At 36.4% G+C, this 21,023-nt stretch overlaps 1 protein-coding gene across 2 annotated transcripts in view; it reads left to right on the forward strand.

The window, feature by feature from the left end:
• LOC123672953 (heat shock-related 70 kDa protein 2-like) overlaps positions 1–21,023 on the forward strand; it is a 57,309-nt gene that overhangs the window by 18,866 nt on the left and 17,420 nt on the right. For both annotated transcript variants that reach the window (XM_045607320.1, XM_045607319.1), the window contains exons 5-6: positions 4,945–5,232; positions 15,086–15,226. In XM_045607320.1, the coding sequence (XP_045463276.1) occupies positions 4,945–5,232; positions 15,086–15,226 (429 nt within the window). The remainder of the gene's footprint in view (positions 1–4,944; positions 5,233–15,085; positions 15,227–21,023) is intronic.

Here is a 21,023-nt window from a genome sequence, read left to right on the forward strand (position 1 = left end):
AACGATTCTTTTCGAGTAAATGAATCATAAATAATCATCCCTTTGTCGGTACGGGATTTCTTTATGGGCCACTTGCACCGGACGGCAGGCACCATTTCTTTGATTATCACTAACACACGCATATGGTTAACATAAACAATCATAAATACCGAAACGATAGCTTTTAGCCAGGGGAATAACTGAAAATTTCTTACGATACCATATGTAGAAAAATACTACAGGTTACGGAGAATTTCTGAAACTACCAAAATCTGCTTGCTACGCTATAACAGCAGAGGGCGTCGTGATCCAAATAATATTTATTTCATTTCCAAACGTTTAAGGGTCAAGACGCAAAAAATTAAAATACTCAGATAATTAAAAATTGAAAAGATTTGTATTTTGTGAAATTGTGGTTTGTTTCACTGTTTTTTTGTGATTAAATTAAATTTTATGAAATGGTAAGTACCTATCCACATACAGCATTTGCATTTCATTAGGTCTATAAAATTCGTTATTTTATTTTCTCTGTTTAAAATGGTGCACATCCTAAATAAGCCCATACCTAGATACCATAATAATATTTTATTTCCCTCAAATAGGGAAGTATTGTTTGTAATCGTGAAAAAATCGAATCGACTTTGATATTTTGAATTTGTAACCTGGAGCCACCATCATATTATACTTAATTTTGTTTTTAACATGCATCCTGGATATCTGTATTATTTATTTAATGTCGTAGCCGTTTGATATTCTGAAAAAATTATATTTCACCTTTGCCAAAAATTAATTATTATAACAGGAATAGGGTATGTGCTTCAGATTGGGGGCGCGGGCCCCCCTAAAATTCTGCTGGCCCACCCTAAAATGTGACATACTAAGGCTAATTAATCAGCAGAATTAGTTTCGCTGTACTTTGGCCCCCCCGAAAAAAATCTGGCCCCCTCTTGGCCACCCCTGTTTTCGAAAGCTGGCGTCGCCACTGATTATCTGGTTGGCCATCTTAGCTATAGAGCAAGAGATACTCGATAAAATTGATTTTGATGATATAATAAAAGAATTCGCAGCAGCCAAATCTAGAAAAACATCCATTTAATTTGATCCTATAATAGAATATTTCATTTGTTATGTGTTTATTGTTTGGTTTATATATTTATGAATAATTTAAAGAAGAATAAAGCTCAGGTTTTGAAACCTCTGTAGTTTCATTACAAAATTAAAATGAAATGCGGTTTTAATCGAATGCTCGAATAAAATAATGAAAAATTTAAAAAATTTATTATGTAACAACTGACAGCATAAAGTTCTTAAGGCATTCAATAAAGGTTGCTGATAGTTTTTTTTAACTCTTCTACACTAAATTCCTAACAAAACTGAAAATTTTTTTTTCGATTATCCTGCGACGTTTTCCTCCACTTCCCCCCATTAAGGGGCGCCTAAATATTTTCGGCACACGGGGGTTGATGACCCTTGCGGGGGCCCTGGCCATGGTTACGGTTGCAGCACCATATCGTTTTCATGAAAGTTTCCAATTTGCACATTTACGGTATGTCATCGATAACTTCGCGAATTCCACATTAAATGTCAATTGTTGAGCATTGGTATCCATCTATTTTTCACGTGGTTCCAAAAAAAAGTCTAAATGTGTTAAATCAAGATTTCGGTGGCCAATTTTGAACACTTCTCCGATAATTACTAGGTCGAGAAATATTTTCTTGCAATATTGCTATTGATTCGATTCAATATCTTCCAATTACGGTCAGTAAAAATGATTAAACATAGCTCGGTCGCAATCCATTGTCCGTAAAAGTTGCAGTAGTGCAGTAGTGAAGTTCAGTCACACCACCAGCCCAAAAACTGCACCAAACAGTGATACGGTGAGCTTTTGGAGGCTTTTCAACAATCATTCTTAGATTTAATGAGCCCCAAAGGGGACAATTCTGCTTATGAACAGATGAACATAAGCCTTATCACTGAAGATGACATTTCGATGAAAAGCCCGATCATTTTGATGCATCAATCAGCGAAGATACGACTTTGCTTGGTGATCGAACGGCTTGAGTTCTTGTGTTAACTGAACTCAAAAACCTTAAGCCCTAAGTTTATGCAAAATACGGTGTATTGTCATTTGAGGAAGGCCTAATAATTAAGAAGTCTGACTTTTCGTCACTACTGTAACACTACGGGTTACAGCAGCCATATTCTCAATTTTTCTTGAGTGACGCAAACGGTTTTGATTCTTCACATCACTAACTTGTCCCAACAGCTAGAATTCACTAATTGTAACGGGTGTTTTTTTCGAGGTATATAACTTTAAGTTGGCATTACTGTTCAAGATGGCGACCGATTTAACAGCTGTCAAATGATTTATTCTCAGTTTGGTTTGGCAATTCTTCATGAATAGACTCACGCTTGACACCACTTGCAAATAGTGCAATTTTATTTCGAAAATAATGGTTCTGTGCCGAATACGTATCGCGCACCACGTCCATTTTATTTTGTTTAGCGATGAAGCGCACTACTGGTTGAATGGCTACGTCAACAAACAAAACTGCCGCATTTGGAGTGAATCCTCAAGTGTATGTCGAAACACCGTTACATCCAGAAAAACTGACTGTTTGGTGCGCTTTATGGGCTGGTGGAATCATTGGTCCGTACTTCTTCAAAAACGATGATGGCCAGAACGTTATAGTCAATGGTGATCGGTAAAGAGCCATGATTACTAACCTTTTCATTCCTGAATTGAACAACCATGATGTCCAGGAGCTGTGGTTCCAACATTAGACAACGAAAAACTACCTACATATAAACAATTGATAGATTTTTTAAGCAAAAAATGTATAACTTTAGAAACCATAGCCGAAAATGACAAAAAACATAAATAAATGAACATAAATTCGCGAAGAATCAGAGTCAAAGACCACATTCACAAATGCAAACGTCCAGATATAAAGCTCACGATTATGCGTTAACTGTAACTGGTCAAAGAGAAAATGCATCCACATGTCCTTTCTGCAATACGGTAAATCATTTTATTTATAACTGTGCCGATTTCATTAAACTAACTCCACAAGAAAAATATGATGAGGTGAAAAGATTGCGTTTATGCGGTAATTGTTCAAGACCTGGACATTTCAAGTGGAATTGTCGATCTGGAAAATGTAAAAAATGCCACTTGAATCACAACACATTACTGCACAACGCGAATAATCAATCAAATATAGGCACCGATCGAGTAGAAACACCAATATTCGAGTAATTATCCGGCTCGAAGGACCATGAATATGCGTGCATATTCCCCTTTCGGGAACGAGAAATAGACTGTATCGGGTTTACGTGTATATTTTGCTTGGTTCCAAGGTTTACAACTGTGGTGTGCGGCGCGTGGCTTCTTAACGGGAACGTGTTGATCACTTGACGGTTGGGACCAGAGAGAGCGTAGGACTCTCTCAGTCTTTCCTACTAGGGGTGTAATTGTTGAGACAGGATGGGGGGTTTTCCAGGCTGCCATGTTGAGCACAGTGGCGCCACATCTAATAATCATGTTTGACCACGGTATAAATTCTATACACCGTAGCTTGACTGTACACCCTTGACCATTTGGAAGACAACATTCGCCGTGTTATTGCCGATATACGGCCACAAATGTTGGAAAAAGTCATCGAAAATTGGACGTCCAGATTGGACTACATCCGAGCCAGCCGTGGCGGTCATATGCCAGAAATCATATTTAAAATGTAATGCCACAAGATTATCTTGCGGATAAATAAAATTCATGTCAATCGAATAATCCATCGTTGTTTTATTGCAATTTAAAGTTCTATAGCTCTGAAAAAAACACCCTTTACTATGGCCGGCGAGAAAGTGCTTTACGACGAACCAAAAGAACTTTAGTTTTGCGCACTGTGACTGAATTTTCATCATTATTGTAGTGAATTTTAACAAAATCAACGAGTTGTTGAAGCATGTATCGTTCCATATTTGAGTCTTAAGTCTGGGGTTTTATGAAAAATACGGTCGATGTCGTTTGAGGAATGCCTAATTTCAAAGAACACTACGCAGATAGCGGGATATTCTTATTGGAAAATCCTGTGTACAGGGTGTTCCTGAATTGGAGGTACGAAGGAACATGACGATGAAGATTCCTCGGACCATTTTAAGAAAAAAGTCCCATGAAAACGGATCTGCAAACGCTTTTGTTGAAGTTTAATTCAAGTTTTTGATTTTTTCAATTTTTTTTCTCATAGCACCTTCCCTTTACAAGATATTCCACTTGAATTTAGCATAGATATCCCAATTGAAAATTCTCGTCGCATGATATGCTAATTTTGAATGTCTATCTAAAGGGTGATATTTTTTCTGGAACAATACAAGTTTTCTTCCTTCACAACTTTTTTTTGGTGGACCAGTGATAGTGATTTGAAAATAAACTTTGATCCAGTACCACACTTTTTGGTTTCTTGTAGTTTTGTCGTATCTGGTACCAATTTGGAGAAAAAAAAATTCAAACAATTCTCATAAATAGAAACGTTGGTCTAGTACTACACTTTTTTAGTCTTTTGTAGTATTGTCGTATCTGCAATCGATTTCGTATAAAAAATTCAAATGATTCTCTAGAAATCCTTAGGAAAATCTAAATTATTAGAAATATCCGGTTAGTAAGCTGTGATGAATCAATAAGTATAGGTTTTGATACTTTTCTTACCCAATCTATAGCGAAGATTAACAAAAATTCGATGAACTGGTATAATCATAAAAAAGTAGGACTACCTGTAGGACACCCTATATCTCGAAAACATTCATTCATTCATGTTCCTCCAATTTATGAACCCCTGTTTATTCGAGTTCGGACAATTCTATGAAAGCACATTAACATCCATATTCCATTTCAGTCTCCATAATGTTTTTTCATTGTATTTTATTCTTTTCACGATACTGCACTCTCAAATTTTCACACGTTCGCAGATCAACGAAGTGGTTCTCGTCGGAGGATCCACCCGCATCCCTAAGATTCAAGCAATGCTGCAGAACTTCTTCCAGGGCAAAGCGCTGAACAAGTCCATAAACCCAGACGAAGCAGTGGCGTACGGGGCTGCAGTCCAAGCCGCCATCTTGTCCGGAGACAAGTCCGAAACCGTGGCTGATCTTCTGCTTCTTGACGTGACGCCGTTGTCCCTTGGCATCGAGACTGCCGGCGGTGTCATGACCACGATCATCTCCAGAAACTCCACGATACCGATCAAACATTCGCAGGTAATCTTAATTCAATATTGACATCGAATTCGACACATCGATTCACTAACGTATGGATTTTCCAGTGGATTTTAAGCTACATTACCGATCGGTGGATGACTGTTAGAGTAGATAAATGTTGGTCAGAGAAATTTGATATCGATTTGGGAGTGCCTCAGGGCTCGGTCCTTGGTCCGTTACTATTTCTTTTGTTCATTAATGACTTACCTCAACACATTATATCCGAATTAATGATTATATTTGCTGATGATAAGTCAGTGTTGATCACGGCTCGGAGTCTTGAGGAGCTGTCTAAGCTTTGCAATACATTGATTCTCAATTTGGTAAATTGGTATCGTTCAAATAAGCTCATTCTCAATTCAAACAAAACCGAATGCATTTATTTCAGTATCAGAAATATTAATAATAATCGATTAGTTATTCGATGCCTCGACCAAGATGTTGTCTCGAAAGAGACTATAACGTTTCTAGGTATTCATCTGGACAGTTCTTTGAGTTGGAATTTCCATGTGGATGCTGTTTGCAAAAAATTGTGTAGTTCCTTCTATGCGATTAGTAGGATAAATAATTCATTACCATTCCAGTCGGTTATATCTGTTTACTTTAGCTTGGTATATAGTCATATGAACTATAAAAATCTGTTGTGAGGTAACTCTGTCGATTCTAAAAAGATGTTTGTTATTCAAAAGAGAATTATGCGTCTGATTTTCCACCTACATCCACGTGATTCCTGTAGGCCTTTCTTTCGTTAACATAAGATTTTAACGCTACTTTCTCTATATATTTAAAGATGTTTAGCCTATATCAAGGAACATGAACACTTAATGGTAACATTATCCAGTTTTCATGGTTCTTCTTCTTCTTCTTCTTCAGCCCGTTTGAGTCCACTCCTGGACATAGGCCTCTTCCAATCGCTTCCATGTCGTCCTACACTCATGGTTACTCTACCAGAAATAATGCTACTTTGTACATTCCATCACATGCAACAACCAAATATGAAACTTCCCCAGTATATCAGGTCATAACATTATTCAATCATCTGCCTTATACTGTTAAGTTGCTCAATAAAATAAAATCTCTCTGTATAACTCTTATCTTATTTACTTTGCGCCTTGTTAAGGTCAAAGTTTCGGCACCGTATATCAGCACAGGCAAGATACACTCGTTGGAGAATCTCCTTTCAAGGTAGACCGGAATATCTTATCTTAAGATTTAGTTAAAATTTTTCGGAGTCTGCCCAAGTTGGTCCAATTCTTCCTCACAACCCAAAATATTGGTTGTCTCTACCCAAATGAATTTTGTGGCTTAGATACTTATAAGAGAATATTATTTGTTTTATTGTATGGTTGTCGAGAGCTTAATTTGAACTTGCTACGAGGTTAATCAAGATTCATAGTTTTGCAAGTGTTTACCCTCAGACCAACCTTCTTTGAGGCTCGTTTCAGCTCATACAGCATCATTTGTGTCTCACCAGTACTATGTCATCAGCTAAGCGTAGGTGGTTACGTTTTTCGCCGTGGAAAGCCTTCAAGGTTAGTACTTTTGAGTGAATTCTCACAGGTTTCTAGGTCAAGAATTTTTCTCACAAAATCAGCTTTTGGGAAAAAGGCCAACTAGTTTCTACTTTATTTTATAGTATTCATCCAGGGCTCTGAGAGGGCTACAACATAAACTACAATAATAACTTATAGCGTTTTCTGCTTGTTGCACTGGTGCGCACTAGTGCTGCACTGATCGAGTGTGTCGTTTTCCGCTTACGTTTTTTGTGCGCACTATTTCAGTGTTCACATTTTCTGCTTATGCCCTGGTTCATTTCCAGTGCGAATATGGAGATATTCACTTAATGTGCAGAGTTTTCAGAATCATCTTCATCTTCAAGTGGTGCTCTTTTTTGGCTTTTTTTCTTCAAATTTTTCTTCGAGGTGTCTCTTTTAAGAATTTTTGTTTTCAGAAACATTGTGTGACTTGAATATTGTTTTTTCAGACCCTCTCATCATCTCTGGCTCTTCACTATCATCTTGAGCGGTAATTTTATTAAATTCCTCTTCATAAGGAATATCTATTTTTTTTTTCTATTCCTTTTTTTTTTCAAAATAGTTTTATATCTGTTTTCGCACTGTACATCGGTTTTTTTATCTGCAGAAGGTTTTCAACATCTATCACAATTTGCTCTTTTAGACCTAAATCTTTTCATAGGCCCAACCAAAGATAAGTACTGCTCGTACTTATCTAATAATAATTTTGTTTCAGGTACTCTACTAGTGTTATGGAATTTTCTCGATCAAAATTTCTAATTCATCTATTTCGTAAAATATCTCGGTTTCAAACGTGATATTAAGATTTATAAATGATAGATGGTTTGTTATGTTTGTAATGATAGTAAAAATTAAGTTTTGAAATATATAAAAGTAAAGGTGATAAAACTAAAGGGTTTGGAATTGAAGCTTAGAATAGGAATTATTATTAGAAACAATAAAACAGGACTGCATGAAAAAGACATTGAAGAAAATAATTTAAAATTAATTAATTTAAATCTGAATTATTTCGTAGTTTGTTGTAAAATACACTTGAAATTTATTTGAACCCAATTGAGTAAACAGTTGCTTGTATTTTTTTTCATTAATTTATATTTTGTCTGAATCTATCTCATTTTTTTATTCAATATACAATTTTTATCCATAATAATAGGTACTAATATGCTTACCTGGCAATGAATTTTCGGTTTCCATCATTAGGTATTTGTATTTTTATTATTATTAAATTATGGTAAACTTAGGGTTTGATTGTTGTGTTTGTGTGTGAAACGTCGCGAGAGTTCTCTGGTAAAAGTGCACTGAGAAGACACTCGTTTTCAGCTTCATTTGTCAATTTCAAATGTCATTTCTCGGGCAACCCGTAAAAGTGAATGACGTCACAGGTTGCACTCAGTGCACACTTGTCCTGGTGAATCAGTGCGCACCAGTGCAACGAGCAGAAAACGCTATTATCTAAAAAAAAATAATTAAATAAATAAATCAATACCTTGTAACGAAGTGAAATTCGTTACTAGAATCACCCGGTAATTTAGCCCAGGTTAAGAATTCAATAATTATTTTACTAGAATCACCTAGTATAATTTACCCCAGGTTTAGAATTCAATAATTATTTTATTAGAATCACCCAGTATAATTTGCCCCAGGTTTAGAATTTCATCATTATTCTACCATCGTATGAGTAGGTGAAAATAAAATTTTGATTGAGAGCAGTGAAGGTATTTTTCATCCAATTCAGAAATTTTCATTTGGAATAATTTCTGATTTATTTATTTCATGAAAATATAACGATGCAATTTAAAATATCAGCCTATGTATAAAAACTTTCGAGCGACAACGCGATAGACGTTATCTCTTCAATATGTTCTTTTTTACATGTTGTCGTTCGTTTTTCATAGGTACACCGCCGATTTCGAGACTCGAAATTTTCCCCTTCCAACCGAGATTACAAGTGAAATATTTTGGAAAAGGAGGATTAGTCTCGCCGGTGTCTTCGAAGTATCAAGATATTTTCCGATTTACTCCTGTCGGTGTCTTCGAGCTATATATTTTCATAGTTATTGAGCGGATTTTCTTGAGTAACAATTTAGAGTTTAATTTTTAGTTTGCAATTTTTCTTTTGAACGTTGGACGTTTTAGTGCCGTATTTTATATTCGTGAATTTGACACTTAGCCCGTACACGAAAAGAATTTGAGTTCGTGTAGTGAAGTGGGAAATTCTTAGGGTTGGTAAGAACCGTTTTATTCCTGTCTGTATTATCGGTGACTTTCCTGTGTTCCATCGATACTTTCCGAGTGTGATTTATTTGTAATTTATTTTATTTCTTAGATCTTTCTTTCTCAAGTGGAGTTTGTCTGTTCGGTTCCTTATTGCGAGCAACTCTTATTTGGACCTACCAGGCAAAACTCCTTATCTTGAGGAGAGGGGTCGCTAATTTCCGATCTCTGGATCACCGTGGTCTTTTGGGCTAATTACCCTGTCCGGTCTGACTCGAGTCGTGAATTGGTGGATGCGCCGGAGTAAACCCTGAGCGAAATTTATTTCTTAGATCTTTCTTTCTCAAGTGGAATTTGTCTGTCCGGTTCCTTATTGCGAGCAACTTTTTTTTGGAGCTACCAGGCAAAACTCCTTATCTTGAGGAGAGGGGTCGCTAATTTCCGATCTCTGGATCACCGTGGTCTTTTGGGCTAATTACCCTGTCCGGTCTGACTCGAGTCGTGAATTGGTGGATGCGCCGGAGTAAACCCTGAGCGAAATTTATTTCTTAGATCTTTCTTTCTCAAGTGGAATTTGTCTGTCCGGTTCCTTATTGCGAGCAACTTTTTTTTGGAGCTACCAGGCAGAACTCCTTATCTTGAGGAGAGGGGTCGCTAATTTCCGATCTCCGGATCACCGCGGTGTTTAGGGCTAATTACCCTGTCCGGTCTGACTCGAGTCGTGAATTGGTGGATGCGCCGAAGTATACCCTGAGCGAAATTTATTTCTCAGATCTTTCTTTCTCAAGTGGAGTTTGTCTGTCCGGTTCCCTATTGCGAGCAACTCTTATTTGGAACTACCAGGCAGAACTCCTTATCTTGAGGAGAGGGGTCGCTAATTTCCGATCTCCGGATCACAGCAGTGTTTTGGGCTAATTACCCTGTCCGGTCTGACTCGAGTTATGAATTGGTGGATGCGCCAAAGTATACCCTGAACGAAATTTATTTCTTAGATCTTTCTTTCTCAAGTGGAGTTTGTCAGGTTCCTTATTGCGAGCAACTCTTATTTGGAACTACCAGGCAGAACTCCTTATCTTGGGGAGGGGGGTCGCTTAATTCCGATCTCCGATCACAGCAGCCTTTTCGGCGAATTACCCTGTCCGGTCTGACTCGAGTCTAGAATTGGTGGATGCGCCAAAGTATACCCCGAACGAAATTTATTTCTTAGATCTTTCTTTCTCAAGTGGAGTTTGTCTGTCCGGTTCCTTATTGCGAGCAACTCTTATTTGGAACTACCAGGCAAAACTCCTTATCTTGGGGAGAGGGGTCGCTTAATTCCGATCTCCGGATCACAGCAGCCTTTTCGGCGAATTACCCTGTCCGGTCTGACTCGAGTCTAGAATTGGTGGATGCGCCAAAGTATACCCCAAACGAAATTTATTTCCTAGATCTTTCTTTCCCAAGTGGAATCTGTGTGTCGGATCCCTTATTGCGATCAACTCTTATTTGGGACCACCAGACAGAATTCCTTATCTTGTGGAGAGGGGTCGCTTATTTCCGATTCACGGATCACCGTGGTCATTTCGGTGAGGCACCCTGCCCAGTCGGACTTGAGATTTATTTTGGTGGATGCGCCGACGAGTACCCTGATTGAAATCTGTTTCTAAGACCCAACTTTCTCAAGTGGAATCCGTGTGTCGGGTCCCTTATTGCGAGCAACTCTTATTTGGGACCACCAGACGGAATTCCTTCTCTTGTGGAGAGGGGTCGCTTATTTCCGATTCACTGATCACCGTGGTCATTTCGGTGAGTCACCCTGCCCAGTCTGACTTAATATCCATTTTTGGTGGATGCGCCGATACAAGACCGGATTCGAAGATATTGTTCAGGCTTGCTTTTTCTAATAAAGAGGTATCGAACCAGACCGTACGGAACACAGGATAGGTAGTCACATCTGACTTATTAGACTGCATTTCACACGCCAATCTGCATGCTTTCCACGCTTGTCCGCACTTAACCGTTTTTATCATTGCTAAATTTGCCTGCTCACCGCTTACTCATTTCTGCTGCTTGATATACGCCACCTGCTCACCTCGCTTAGTTCTCGTTCCGTACCGTGTTGCATTGTAAATATTTGCTTTTGGCGTTTAGTAGCCTTTTGCATTATTGTATATATAGGATAGTATTGTATATAATTTGGTGTTGTACATAAGGAAACGGATATTGTTAAATATAGAGTGTTTCGTCAGGGTGTCTTTTATTTATCTCATAGACATTTACTGCCATTTAGTAAAATAAATCACCACTGGTCAATCGCTCCTACCTTAGATTGAATCGAACCCTTCTCCAACTGTTTAAAAGCTACCCAGGGTCGATAATAGTGAGCGACGTAAGGAATTGCGACCTTATAAAACCTATCGCAATTGGCGCCCGAGGTAATATAGAAGGGAAATAGTAGACAATCAACAATCGGAAGAAAGTCGCCGTCACAACCTAAATAAAACTATTTAATAATTTTTCAAAACAGTGTTGTTATGTTCAAATTTCAATCATCAGAATTTTTATGGTGGTTCTTATGTATTATTCTGTCTATGTAAAAAAGTTTTTAATAATTTAAAACCAAATTTTGCATTACAGAATTTGGTTTTAAATTATTAAAAACTTATTAAAATTATTCCGTATGCATTGTCATTTCTAGACATTTCTCAATTTTCTATTTCTGTGGTCAAATATTGTTTCATTCTGAACTGCGAACCGACGAATCTATCTTTTAAATCTGAGGTCTAAAAATGTACACACATCAACTGGAGTCTGGAGTAACATCCCCCCCAAACAAAACTGAATCAGAAAACAAAGTTTTTCGAAAATTTCATATAATTCAAATGAAGTGTATTCTTGAAGGATGTTCTCAGAATCCGCTCGATCATTCTTTTTGTGCCTGTAGACCTGTAATGGGTCTATGTGGATTGTATTGTCTTGGCGAAGGTTTTACCGAGTCTATTTAAAGATCTATTGTATTTTGTACGTTGTCATGTAAAAATAATTTCTGCATTTACCAAACGACAATTTGATTATAAAAATATGACAATTTTTTCGGTAAAACTAGAGTACTCCCGATTTTCCAAGAATAACGAACATTTTATCATTTATACATCAATAATAGTGAACTTTGTTCAGTATTACCTGTTCGTAAAATAGATCTGTTAAATATTCATGCATATTTTTTGCTAGATATCAACGAAGATCTAGGTGGCTAGGTTTTTTGAGTAGAATATTTGGATAAGTATTAACTGAATAATCATTGAATATTTACTTGATATTCATTGAATAAACAGTTATAATATAATAAGAGCATAAAAATATTCGATTATACACTGAGTAACGAGAGCGAAACTAGAGTGGTGTTTCGCGAAATACGTCGATTGAAGAAGTTCGTATAATCAAAATATAAATACAATTTTTAATTTCTTATTTATTAATAGAACTATAATGGTAGCGCTGCCTTTTGAAAAATTCAATAACATTTCACTGAGCTCGTCTTTAAATTTTTTTTTTTTTGACGAAATTCCAATTACGTTACTGTGGAAATGATCGCAATGTAGCGAGAGGCGAAAACTAAAACGATTATACCACGTCGCCAAGAGTATATTCACTGATCAAAACGCACGGATTGTAATGGTTCATTAAAACATGAGTTTAATAATCACTGAATATTAACTGAATATTCTTTGATCAATCACTGAATATTCATTGATTAATCACTGAATATTCATTGAGTAATCCCTGAATAATCATTGAATAATCACTGAATAATCATTGAATAATCAATGAATACTCGTTGAATATTCAACGAATAGTTGAATATTCATGACTATTCATGAATTATCAAGCATGAATATTTGTTTTGATGAATTATTCGAATAATCAAATAAATTTAAGAATGAATATTCGAATACAAAAACGCGAAAAAGTCCCAGCCCTATTCTGGATATTTGCTAAGTCCACTTTTTATGTATCTATACGTCAATAGCTTTCTACTTTCTTCCATTCTGCTGGTGTTGTACAATTTCTCAGACATGCATTAAATAGTCAATATAATAACTTTCAAAGCAGTAAAGCACAGTTCCTCTCATTTCAATATGTTCAACGGTGACAGCATCATCTCCGGGCGATTTGTTGTATTTCATGTTTTTAAACTATATTTCAGCTCGCTTATGATTATATCTGGGATGTCATCGGATACATCATTTTTATACTGGAATACTTTGCCTATTGCTATTTATTTGAGATCTCATCATCCTCATACAATTTCTCATAGAATTTATTTACAGAAAGCATAATCTTCTATTTATTTGTTGTTGATCATCATAGATCTTTCCAATTTGTTTCCTTCCAATTGAAAGTCGTTTTCTCAGTACCCTTGTCCCAGCATTATCTTCAATTGCTCCGAGTATTTCTTCCGTTTTTTGTCGTCTCATATATCTCCTAATAGTCTAAGATATTTATTTCTTTATTTAGTTGATTCAACTGTCCCGCGTTTGTTGAGTGCTCGTTTTCCGATCTCTACCTTTTTCCATCAGCTGCACAGTTTTCAATGTTTGTTTTTCTGGCAACCACTTTTCGTTCTCATTATTGCTATTAGGTTCTATTTGATTGTTCATTTTTTCAATATCCACCTTCTCTTCCTGTGTATTCTCGAGAGTCGCCAAATTTGTTTAAAGGAGTCGACAATATTGATCTGCATTTAGGGCTGTTATTGGTTTTCTCTTCACCGAATTTCGAACTAACTTTAAAATTTCTTGTTTCACTTATATGCGCAGAATGATTTTTGAACGAACAGCTCTAATATCACTCCCTATGGAGAACCTAGGTATTCAATACAGTGACTTCTTGGACTATTTTTTTCTTATTGGTAATTATGAAGACAATTTGGTTCTTTGATATGACTCCATCGGGACTGGCTCACGTCCACTTCTTTTTCTTTGATTTCCAAGTTAAAGGGTGTTCAAAATAGGCATGAATAATGCTCAATTGCTTTGACGCAAATCATCAAAAGAGATAAGTTGTGAAATGTGGAACTTCATTCACATAATTGATTCAATTATTGTTTCTAAACAAGCAATTCAATGCTCACGTTCCGTTAACAGAGAACATCCAAACAATCGATTGCAACCTAACAGATGGTTTCAGAATTAATGCAAGTTATTACAGTTGTTGATTCTTTTATCTGAAAACAGAATGCTACACTACACACTCATGAAAAAAAAATTCACTAATACTATGAATGTTCAACTAACTACGTAGTGCCAATTCGCCAATGCGTATTTATCGAAATATTGAGAAAAAAAATAATATGTAGAATGTCAATTTTTGCTTCAATATTCTTATTATACTCTTTTCAGCAGAAGGAAAATGAGAATGTATCCAACACAAGTTCTTTTGAATATATTTTTATGCATAAAGGGTATCCTTAACAGAAAAATTTCATGAATACATGAGTATAGGAGCTTTCAATAAATCACCAAATGATTTTGAATGCATTCAAAATTTTCAGGAACAAAGTTAAACATGTTTTAATAATGTCAGAGCTATATTATTGGCAGAATATTTTGAAATTGCTTATATTTGTGAAATCATTTCTCTCAAATCATGCATTATTATTAAGATTTATATTTTTCATTGGAAATAAAGAAATTTAATTATTATTATCTTTTTGCATTTTGGCATTTCTTCGCCTCTTCCTGCAAATAACAGCTAGCTACTCCACTGATCAACTCATTAAGTTCAAGTAATACTTTTCTGTTTGTCTGAAACAAGCTCGTCAAACTCTGAAAAACGATATATTTTTGTTTCGGTTTTGTCTGGTCGCCATATGTGAATTATTAACAATTTTTGAATTTGTACGCACCGTATAAAATCATTTCAATCGGTTTTCACGAAAAACATGCACAGAAAATAAACTAATATAAAGGTACCTTTAGTTCATAGGAAAAAAGTTCTCTGAAACTCCTCACCCCTGTGTTTAATCACACTATGGAAGACTTGAAGATATGAAAAATCTTAACATACACAAAATTTATTAATGAAATAATTTTGGAGGATAATTCATTTCCTACTTATTTCAGATCTTTTCGACATACGCTGATAATCAACCAGGTGTTCTGATCCAAGTCTACGAAGGAGAAAGATCAATGACGAAAGATAACAACCTATTGGGGAAATTTGAATTGATAGGAATTCCTCCTGCCCCTAGAGGTATACCTCAGGTGAGTCCAATTTTTTCAAGAACCTAGGTAGGCACCTATTATTTCTTAAACTATGAGTTTCAAAGATTCATCTGTTATAATTTTATGGAAGGCGTATTGAACGTATCGACGTTAATATTAATACACCACAAATATCAGGGCCACCGCAACCGCGCGTGCAACACGTGCACCGCATGCGGGCGCCAAAATCTCTTATAGACCGCATGAAAAACCGAAGGACCAAATGTTTTTGAAAAAGTTTTTTTTTAATTTTTTCAACAATTTTCAACGTGCAAAGACATCTATTACACATCCAAACTTCTTTTTTTAAATGTATGCAAGTTCCCGAATGTCGCAATCGGTATAAAATAGCCTCGGCCACAGATTGCAATTATACGATTCTTTTCGAGTAAATAAATCATAAATAATCATCCCTTTGCCGGTACGGGATTTCTTTATGGGCAACTTGCACCGGACGGCGGGCACCATTTCTTCGATTATCACTAACACACGCATATGGTTAACATAAACAATCATAAATACCGAAACGATAGCTTGTAGCCAGGGGAATTACTGATAATTGCTTACGACACCATGATTGTGTAGAAAAATACTACAGGTTACGGAGAATTTCTGAAACTACCAAAATCTGCTTGCTACGCTATAACAGCAGAAGGCATCGTAATCCAAATAATATTTATTTCATTTCGAAACGTTTAAGGGTCAAGACGCAAAAAATTAAAATACTCAGATAATTAAAAATTGAAAAGATTTGTATTTTGTGTAATTGTGGTTTGTTTCACCGTTTTTTTTTTTGTGATTAAATTAAATTTTATGAAATGGTAAGTACCTATCCACATACAGCATTTGCATTTCATTAGGTCTATAAAATTCGTTATTTTATTTTTTCTGTTTAAAATGGTGCACATCCTAAATTAGCCCATTCCTAGATACCATAATATTATTTTTATTTCCCTCAAATGGGAAAGTATTGTTTGTAATCGTGAAAAAATCGAATCGACTTTGATATTTTGAATTTGTAACCTGGAGCCACCATCTTACACTTAATTTTTTTTTACATGCTTCCTGGATCTGTATTATTTATTCAATGTTCGTAGACGTTTGACATTCTAAAAAAATTATATTTCACCTTTACCAAAAATGAATTATTATAACAGGAACAAGATATGTGCTTCAGATCGGGGGCCCGCCCCCCCTAAAATTCTTCTGGCCCACCCTAAAATGTGACATACTAAGGCTAAAAAATTAGCAGAATTAGTTTCGCTTTACTTTGGCCCCCCCAAAAAAAATCTGGCCCCCTCTTGGCCACCCCTGTTTTCGAAAGCTGGCGTTGCCACTGATTATCTGGTTTGGCCATTTTAGCTATAAAGCAAGAGATACTCGATAAAATTGATTTTTATGATATTATAAAAGAATTCGCAGCAGCCAAATCTAGAAAACCATCCATTTAATTCGATCCTATAATGGAATATTTTATTTGTTACTTGTTTATTGTTTGGTTTATATATTTATGAATAATTTAAAGAAGAATAAAGCTCAGGTTTTGAAACCTCTGTAATTTCATTACAAAATTAAAATCAAATGCGTTTTTAATCGAATGCTTGAAAAAAATAATGAAAAATTTAAAAAATTATTATGTAACAACTGACAGCATGAAGTTCTTAAGGCATTCAATAAAGGTTGCTGATAGTTTTTTTAACCCTTCGACACTAAATTCCTAACAAAAACTGAAAATTTGTTTCCGATTATCGTGCGACGTTTTCCTTCACTTCCCCCCTTTACGGGGCGCCAAAATATTTTCGGCACGCGGGCGTTGATGACCCTTGCGGGGGCCCTGACAAATATGTATCGAGTGTCATAGAGTTTACTACCAAAAAATCTCATAATACACAGGCTGTTCTATAATTCGAAGGTCATAATGCAACAGGTGATGTTAAAATTTTGCCCATTAAAATTGTAACGAAGTGAAATTCGTTACTAGAATCACCCGGTATAATTCACCCCAGGTATAGAATTCAGAATTATTTTACTAGAATCACCTAGTATAATTTACCCCAGGTTTAGAATTCAATAATTATTTTATTAGAATCACCCAGTATAATTTGCCCCAGGTTTAGAATTCCATCATTATTCTACCAGTCATATGAGTAGGTGAAAATAAAATTTTAATTGAGAGCAGTGAAGGTATTTTTCGTTCAATTCAGAAATTTTCATTTGGAATAATTTCTGATTTATTTATTTCATGAAAATATAACGATGCAATTCAAAATATCATCCTATGTATAAAAACTTCCGTGCGACACAGCTACAGACGTTATCTCTTCAATATGTTCTTTTTTACATGTTGTCGTTCGTTTTTCATATTCACACCGCCGATTTTGAGACTCGAAATTTTCCCCTTCCAACCGAGATTACAAGTGAAGTATTTCGGAAAAGGAGGATTATTCTCGCCGGTGTCTTCGAAGTATTAAGATATTTTCCGATTTACTCCTGTCGGCGTCTTCGAGCTATATATTTTCATAGTTATTGAGCGGATCGTTTTGTGGTTTTCCTTGAGTAACAATTTAGAGTTTAATTTTTAATTTGCAATTTTTCTTTTGAACGTTGGAAGTTTTAGTGCCGTATTTTAGATTCGTGAATTTGGCACGTACACGAAAAGAATTTGAGTTCGTGTAGTGAGGTGGGAAATTCTTAGGGTTGGTAAGAACCGTTTTATTCCTGTCTGTATTACCGGTGACTTTCCTGTGTTCCATCGATACTTTCCGAGTGTGATTTATTTGTAATTTATTTTATTCCTTAGATCTTTCTTTCTCAAGTGGAGTTTGTCTGTTCGGTTCCTTATTGCGAGCAACTCTTATTTGAACTACCAGGCAAAACTCCTTATCTTGGGGAGAGGGGTCGTTTATTTCCGATCTCCGGATCACTGCAGTCTTTGAGGTTAATTACCCTGTCCGGTCCGACTCGAGACGTTAATTGGTGGATGCACCGAGGTATACCTTAAGTGAAATTTATTTCTTAGATCTTTCTTTCTCAAGTGGAGTTTGTCTGTTCGGTTCCTTATTGCGAGCAACTCTTATTTGGAACTACCAGGCAAAACTCCTTATCTTGGGGAGAGGGGTCGTTTATTTCCGATCTCCGGATCACTGCGGTCTTTGAGGTTAATTACCCTGTCCGGTCCGACTCGAGACGTTAATTGGTGGGTGCGCCGAGGTATACCTTAAGTGAAATTTATTTCTTAGATCTTTCTTTCTCAAGTGGAGTTTGTCTGTTCGGTTCCTTATTGCGAGCAACTCTTATTTGGAACTTCCAGGCAAAACTCCTTATCTTGAGGAGAGGGGTCGTTAATTTCCGATCTCTGGATCACCGTGGTCTTATGGGCTAATTACCCTGTCCGGTCTGACTCAGGTCGTGAATTGGTGGATGCGCCGGAGTAAACCCTGAGCGAAATTTATTTCTTAGATCTTTCTTTCTCGAGTGGAGTTTGTCTGTCCGGTTCCTTATTGCGAGCAACTCTTATTTGGAACTACCAGGCAGAACTCCTTATCTTGAGGAGAGGGGTCGCTAATTTCCGATCTCCGGATCACCGCGGTGTTTTGGGCTAATTACCCTGTCCGGTCTGACTCGAGTCTAGAATTGGTGGATGCGCCAAAGTATACCCTGAACGAAATTTATTTCTTAGATCTTTCTTTCTCAAGTGGAGTTTGTCTGTCCGGTTCCTTATTGCGAGCAACTCTTATTTGGAACTACCAGGCAAAACTCCTTATCTTGGGGAGAGGGGTCGCTTAATTCCGATCTCCGGATCACAGCAGCCTGTTCGGCGAATTACCCTGTCCGGTCTGACTCGAGTCTAGAATTGGTGGATGCGCCAGAGTATACCCCAAACGAAATTTATTTCCTAGATCTTTCTTTCTCAAGTGGAATCTGTGTGTCGGGTCCCTTATTGCGAGCAACTCTTATTTGGGACCACCAGACAGAATTCCTCATCTTGTGGAGAGGGGTCGCTTATTTCCGATTCACGGATCACCGTGGTCATTTCGGTGAGACACCCTGCCCAGTCTGACTTGAGATTTATTTTGGTGGATGTGCCGACGAGTACCCTGATTGAAATCTGTCTCTAAGACCCAACTTTCTCAAGTGGAATCCGTGTGTCGGGTCCCTTATTGCGAGCAACTCTTATTTGGGACCACCAGACGGAATTCCTTATCTTGTGGAGAGGGGTCGCTTATTTCCGATTCACTGATCACCGTGGTCATTTCGGTGAGTCACCCTGCCCAGTCTGACTTAATATCCATTTTTGGTGGATGCGCCGATACAAGACCTGATTCGAAGATATTGTTCAGGCTTGCTGTTTCTAATAAAGAGGTATCGAACCGGACCGTACGGAACACAGAATAGGTAGTCCTATCTGACTTATTAGACTGCATTTCACACGCCAATCTGCATGCTTTCCACGCTTGTCCGCACTTAACCGTTTTTATCATCGCTCAATTTGCCTGCTCACTGCTTACTCATTTCTGCTGCTTGATATACGTCACCTGCTCACCTCGCTTATTTCTCGTTCCGTACCGTGTTGCATTGTAAATATTTGCTTTTGGTGTTTAGTAGCCTTTTGCATTATTGTATATATAGGATAGCATTGTATATAATTTGGTGTTGTACATAAGGGAACGGATATTGTTAAATATAGTGTGTTTCGTCAGGGTGTCTTTTATTTATCTCATAGATATTTACTGCCATTTAGCGAAATAAATCAACACTGGTCAATCGCTCTTACCTTAGATTGAATCGAACCCTTCTCCAACTGTTTAAAAGCTACCCAGGGTCGATAATAGTGAGCGACGTAAGGAATTGCGACCTTATAAAACCTATCGCAATTGGCGCCCGAGGTAATATAGAAGAGAAATAGCAAACAATCAACAATCCGAAGAAAGTCGCCGTCACAAAATGTGAAAAATAACTTGAATCTAAAGTTTGAAAAATTACTGTTAGGAATTTCGAAATGTATTTGAAAAGTATTATTTTGTTGTAATATTCATAACACACATTGGGAAATGAATGTTTGTCGGCCATTGATTAGATATGCATTCTAAAGTGAAATGGAATATTCAAAAACAAGAATACCTCAACTCAAATGTCGGTATATATATAATTTGTTTTTCATGCAAGAAGAATGTATCTTTTGGGTTAGACCTTAATTTTACAAAGTAAAAAAAATATAAAATATAAAGAGCTTCCTCTAGAGCTTAGAGATTAGGTCCAAACTGATACTAAAATTGAGTCAAAATACAAGTATACTTGTTTTTTGTTTTAATATCTTTTACTTTGAACACCCTGTATCTTTATTAGGACTAGAATTAGCCGCCACATTTATCAAAGAAATCTCTTATCTTATCTGGTGGACAAAATTACAATAATTTTTTGTGTGCTCATAAAGTAACGCGTAACATTCTTTATTAGTTAAATTAACAATATTATCAAAAATACTTATTCTCCAGCGGCAATTGGTTTGAATGTAACACCCTGTAGTTTGTTACAATTTCAAATTAATAAAAATGTATAAAAATAAGGAATAATTTCTTTCATATTCTGTCTGCAAGACCTCAAGTACCAAACATGTTTGGAAACAACTCATTTTTATTAATCTAAAACTGTAACAAACTACAGGGTGGTACATTCAAACCAATTGCCGCTAGACAATAAGTATTTGTGATAATATTGTTAATTTAACTAATGAAGAATGTTACGCGTTACTTTATGAGCACACACAAAACTATTGTATTTTTATCCACCCTGTACC

The sequence above is a fragment of the Harmonia axyridis genome, chromosome 2 (assembly GCF_914767665.1).
Source record: "Harmonia axyridis chromosome 2, icHarAxyr1.1, whole genome shotgun sequence".
Taxonomy (NCBI): Eukaryota; Metazoa; Arthropoda; class Insecta; order Coleoptera; family Coccinellidae; genus Harmonia; species Harmonia axyridis.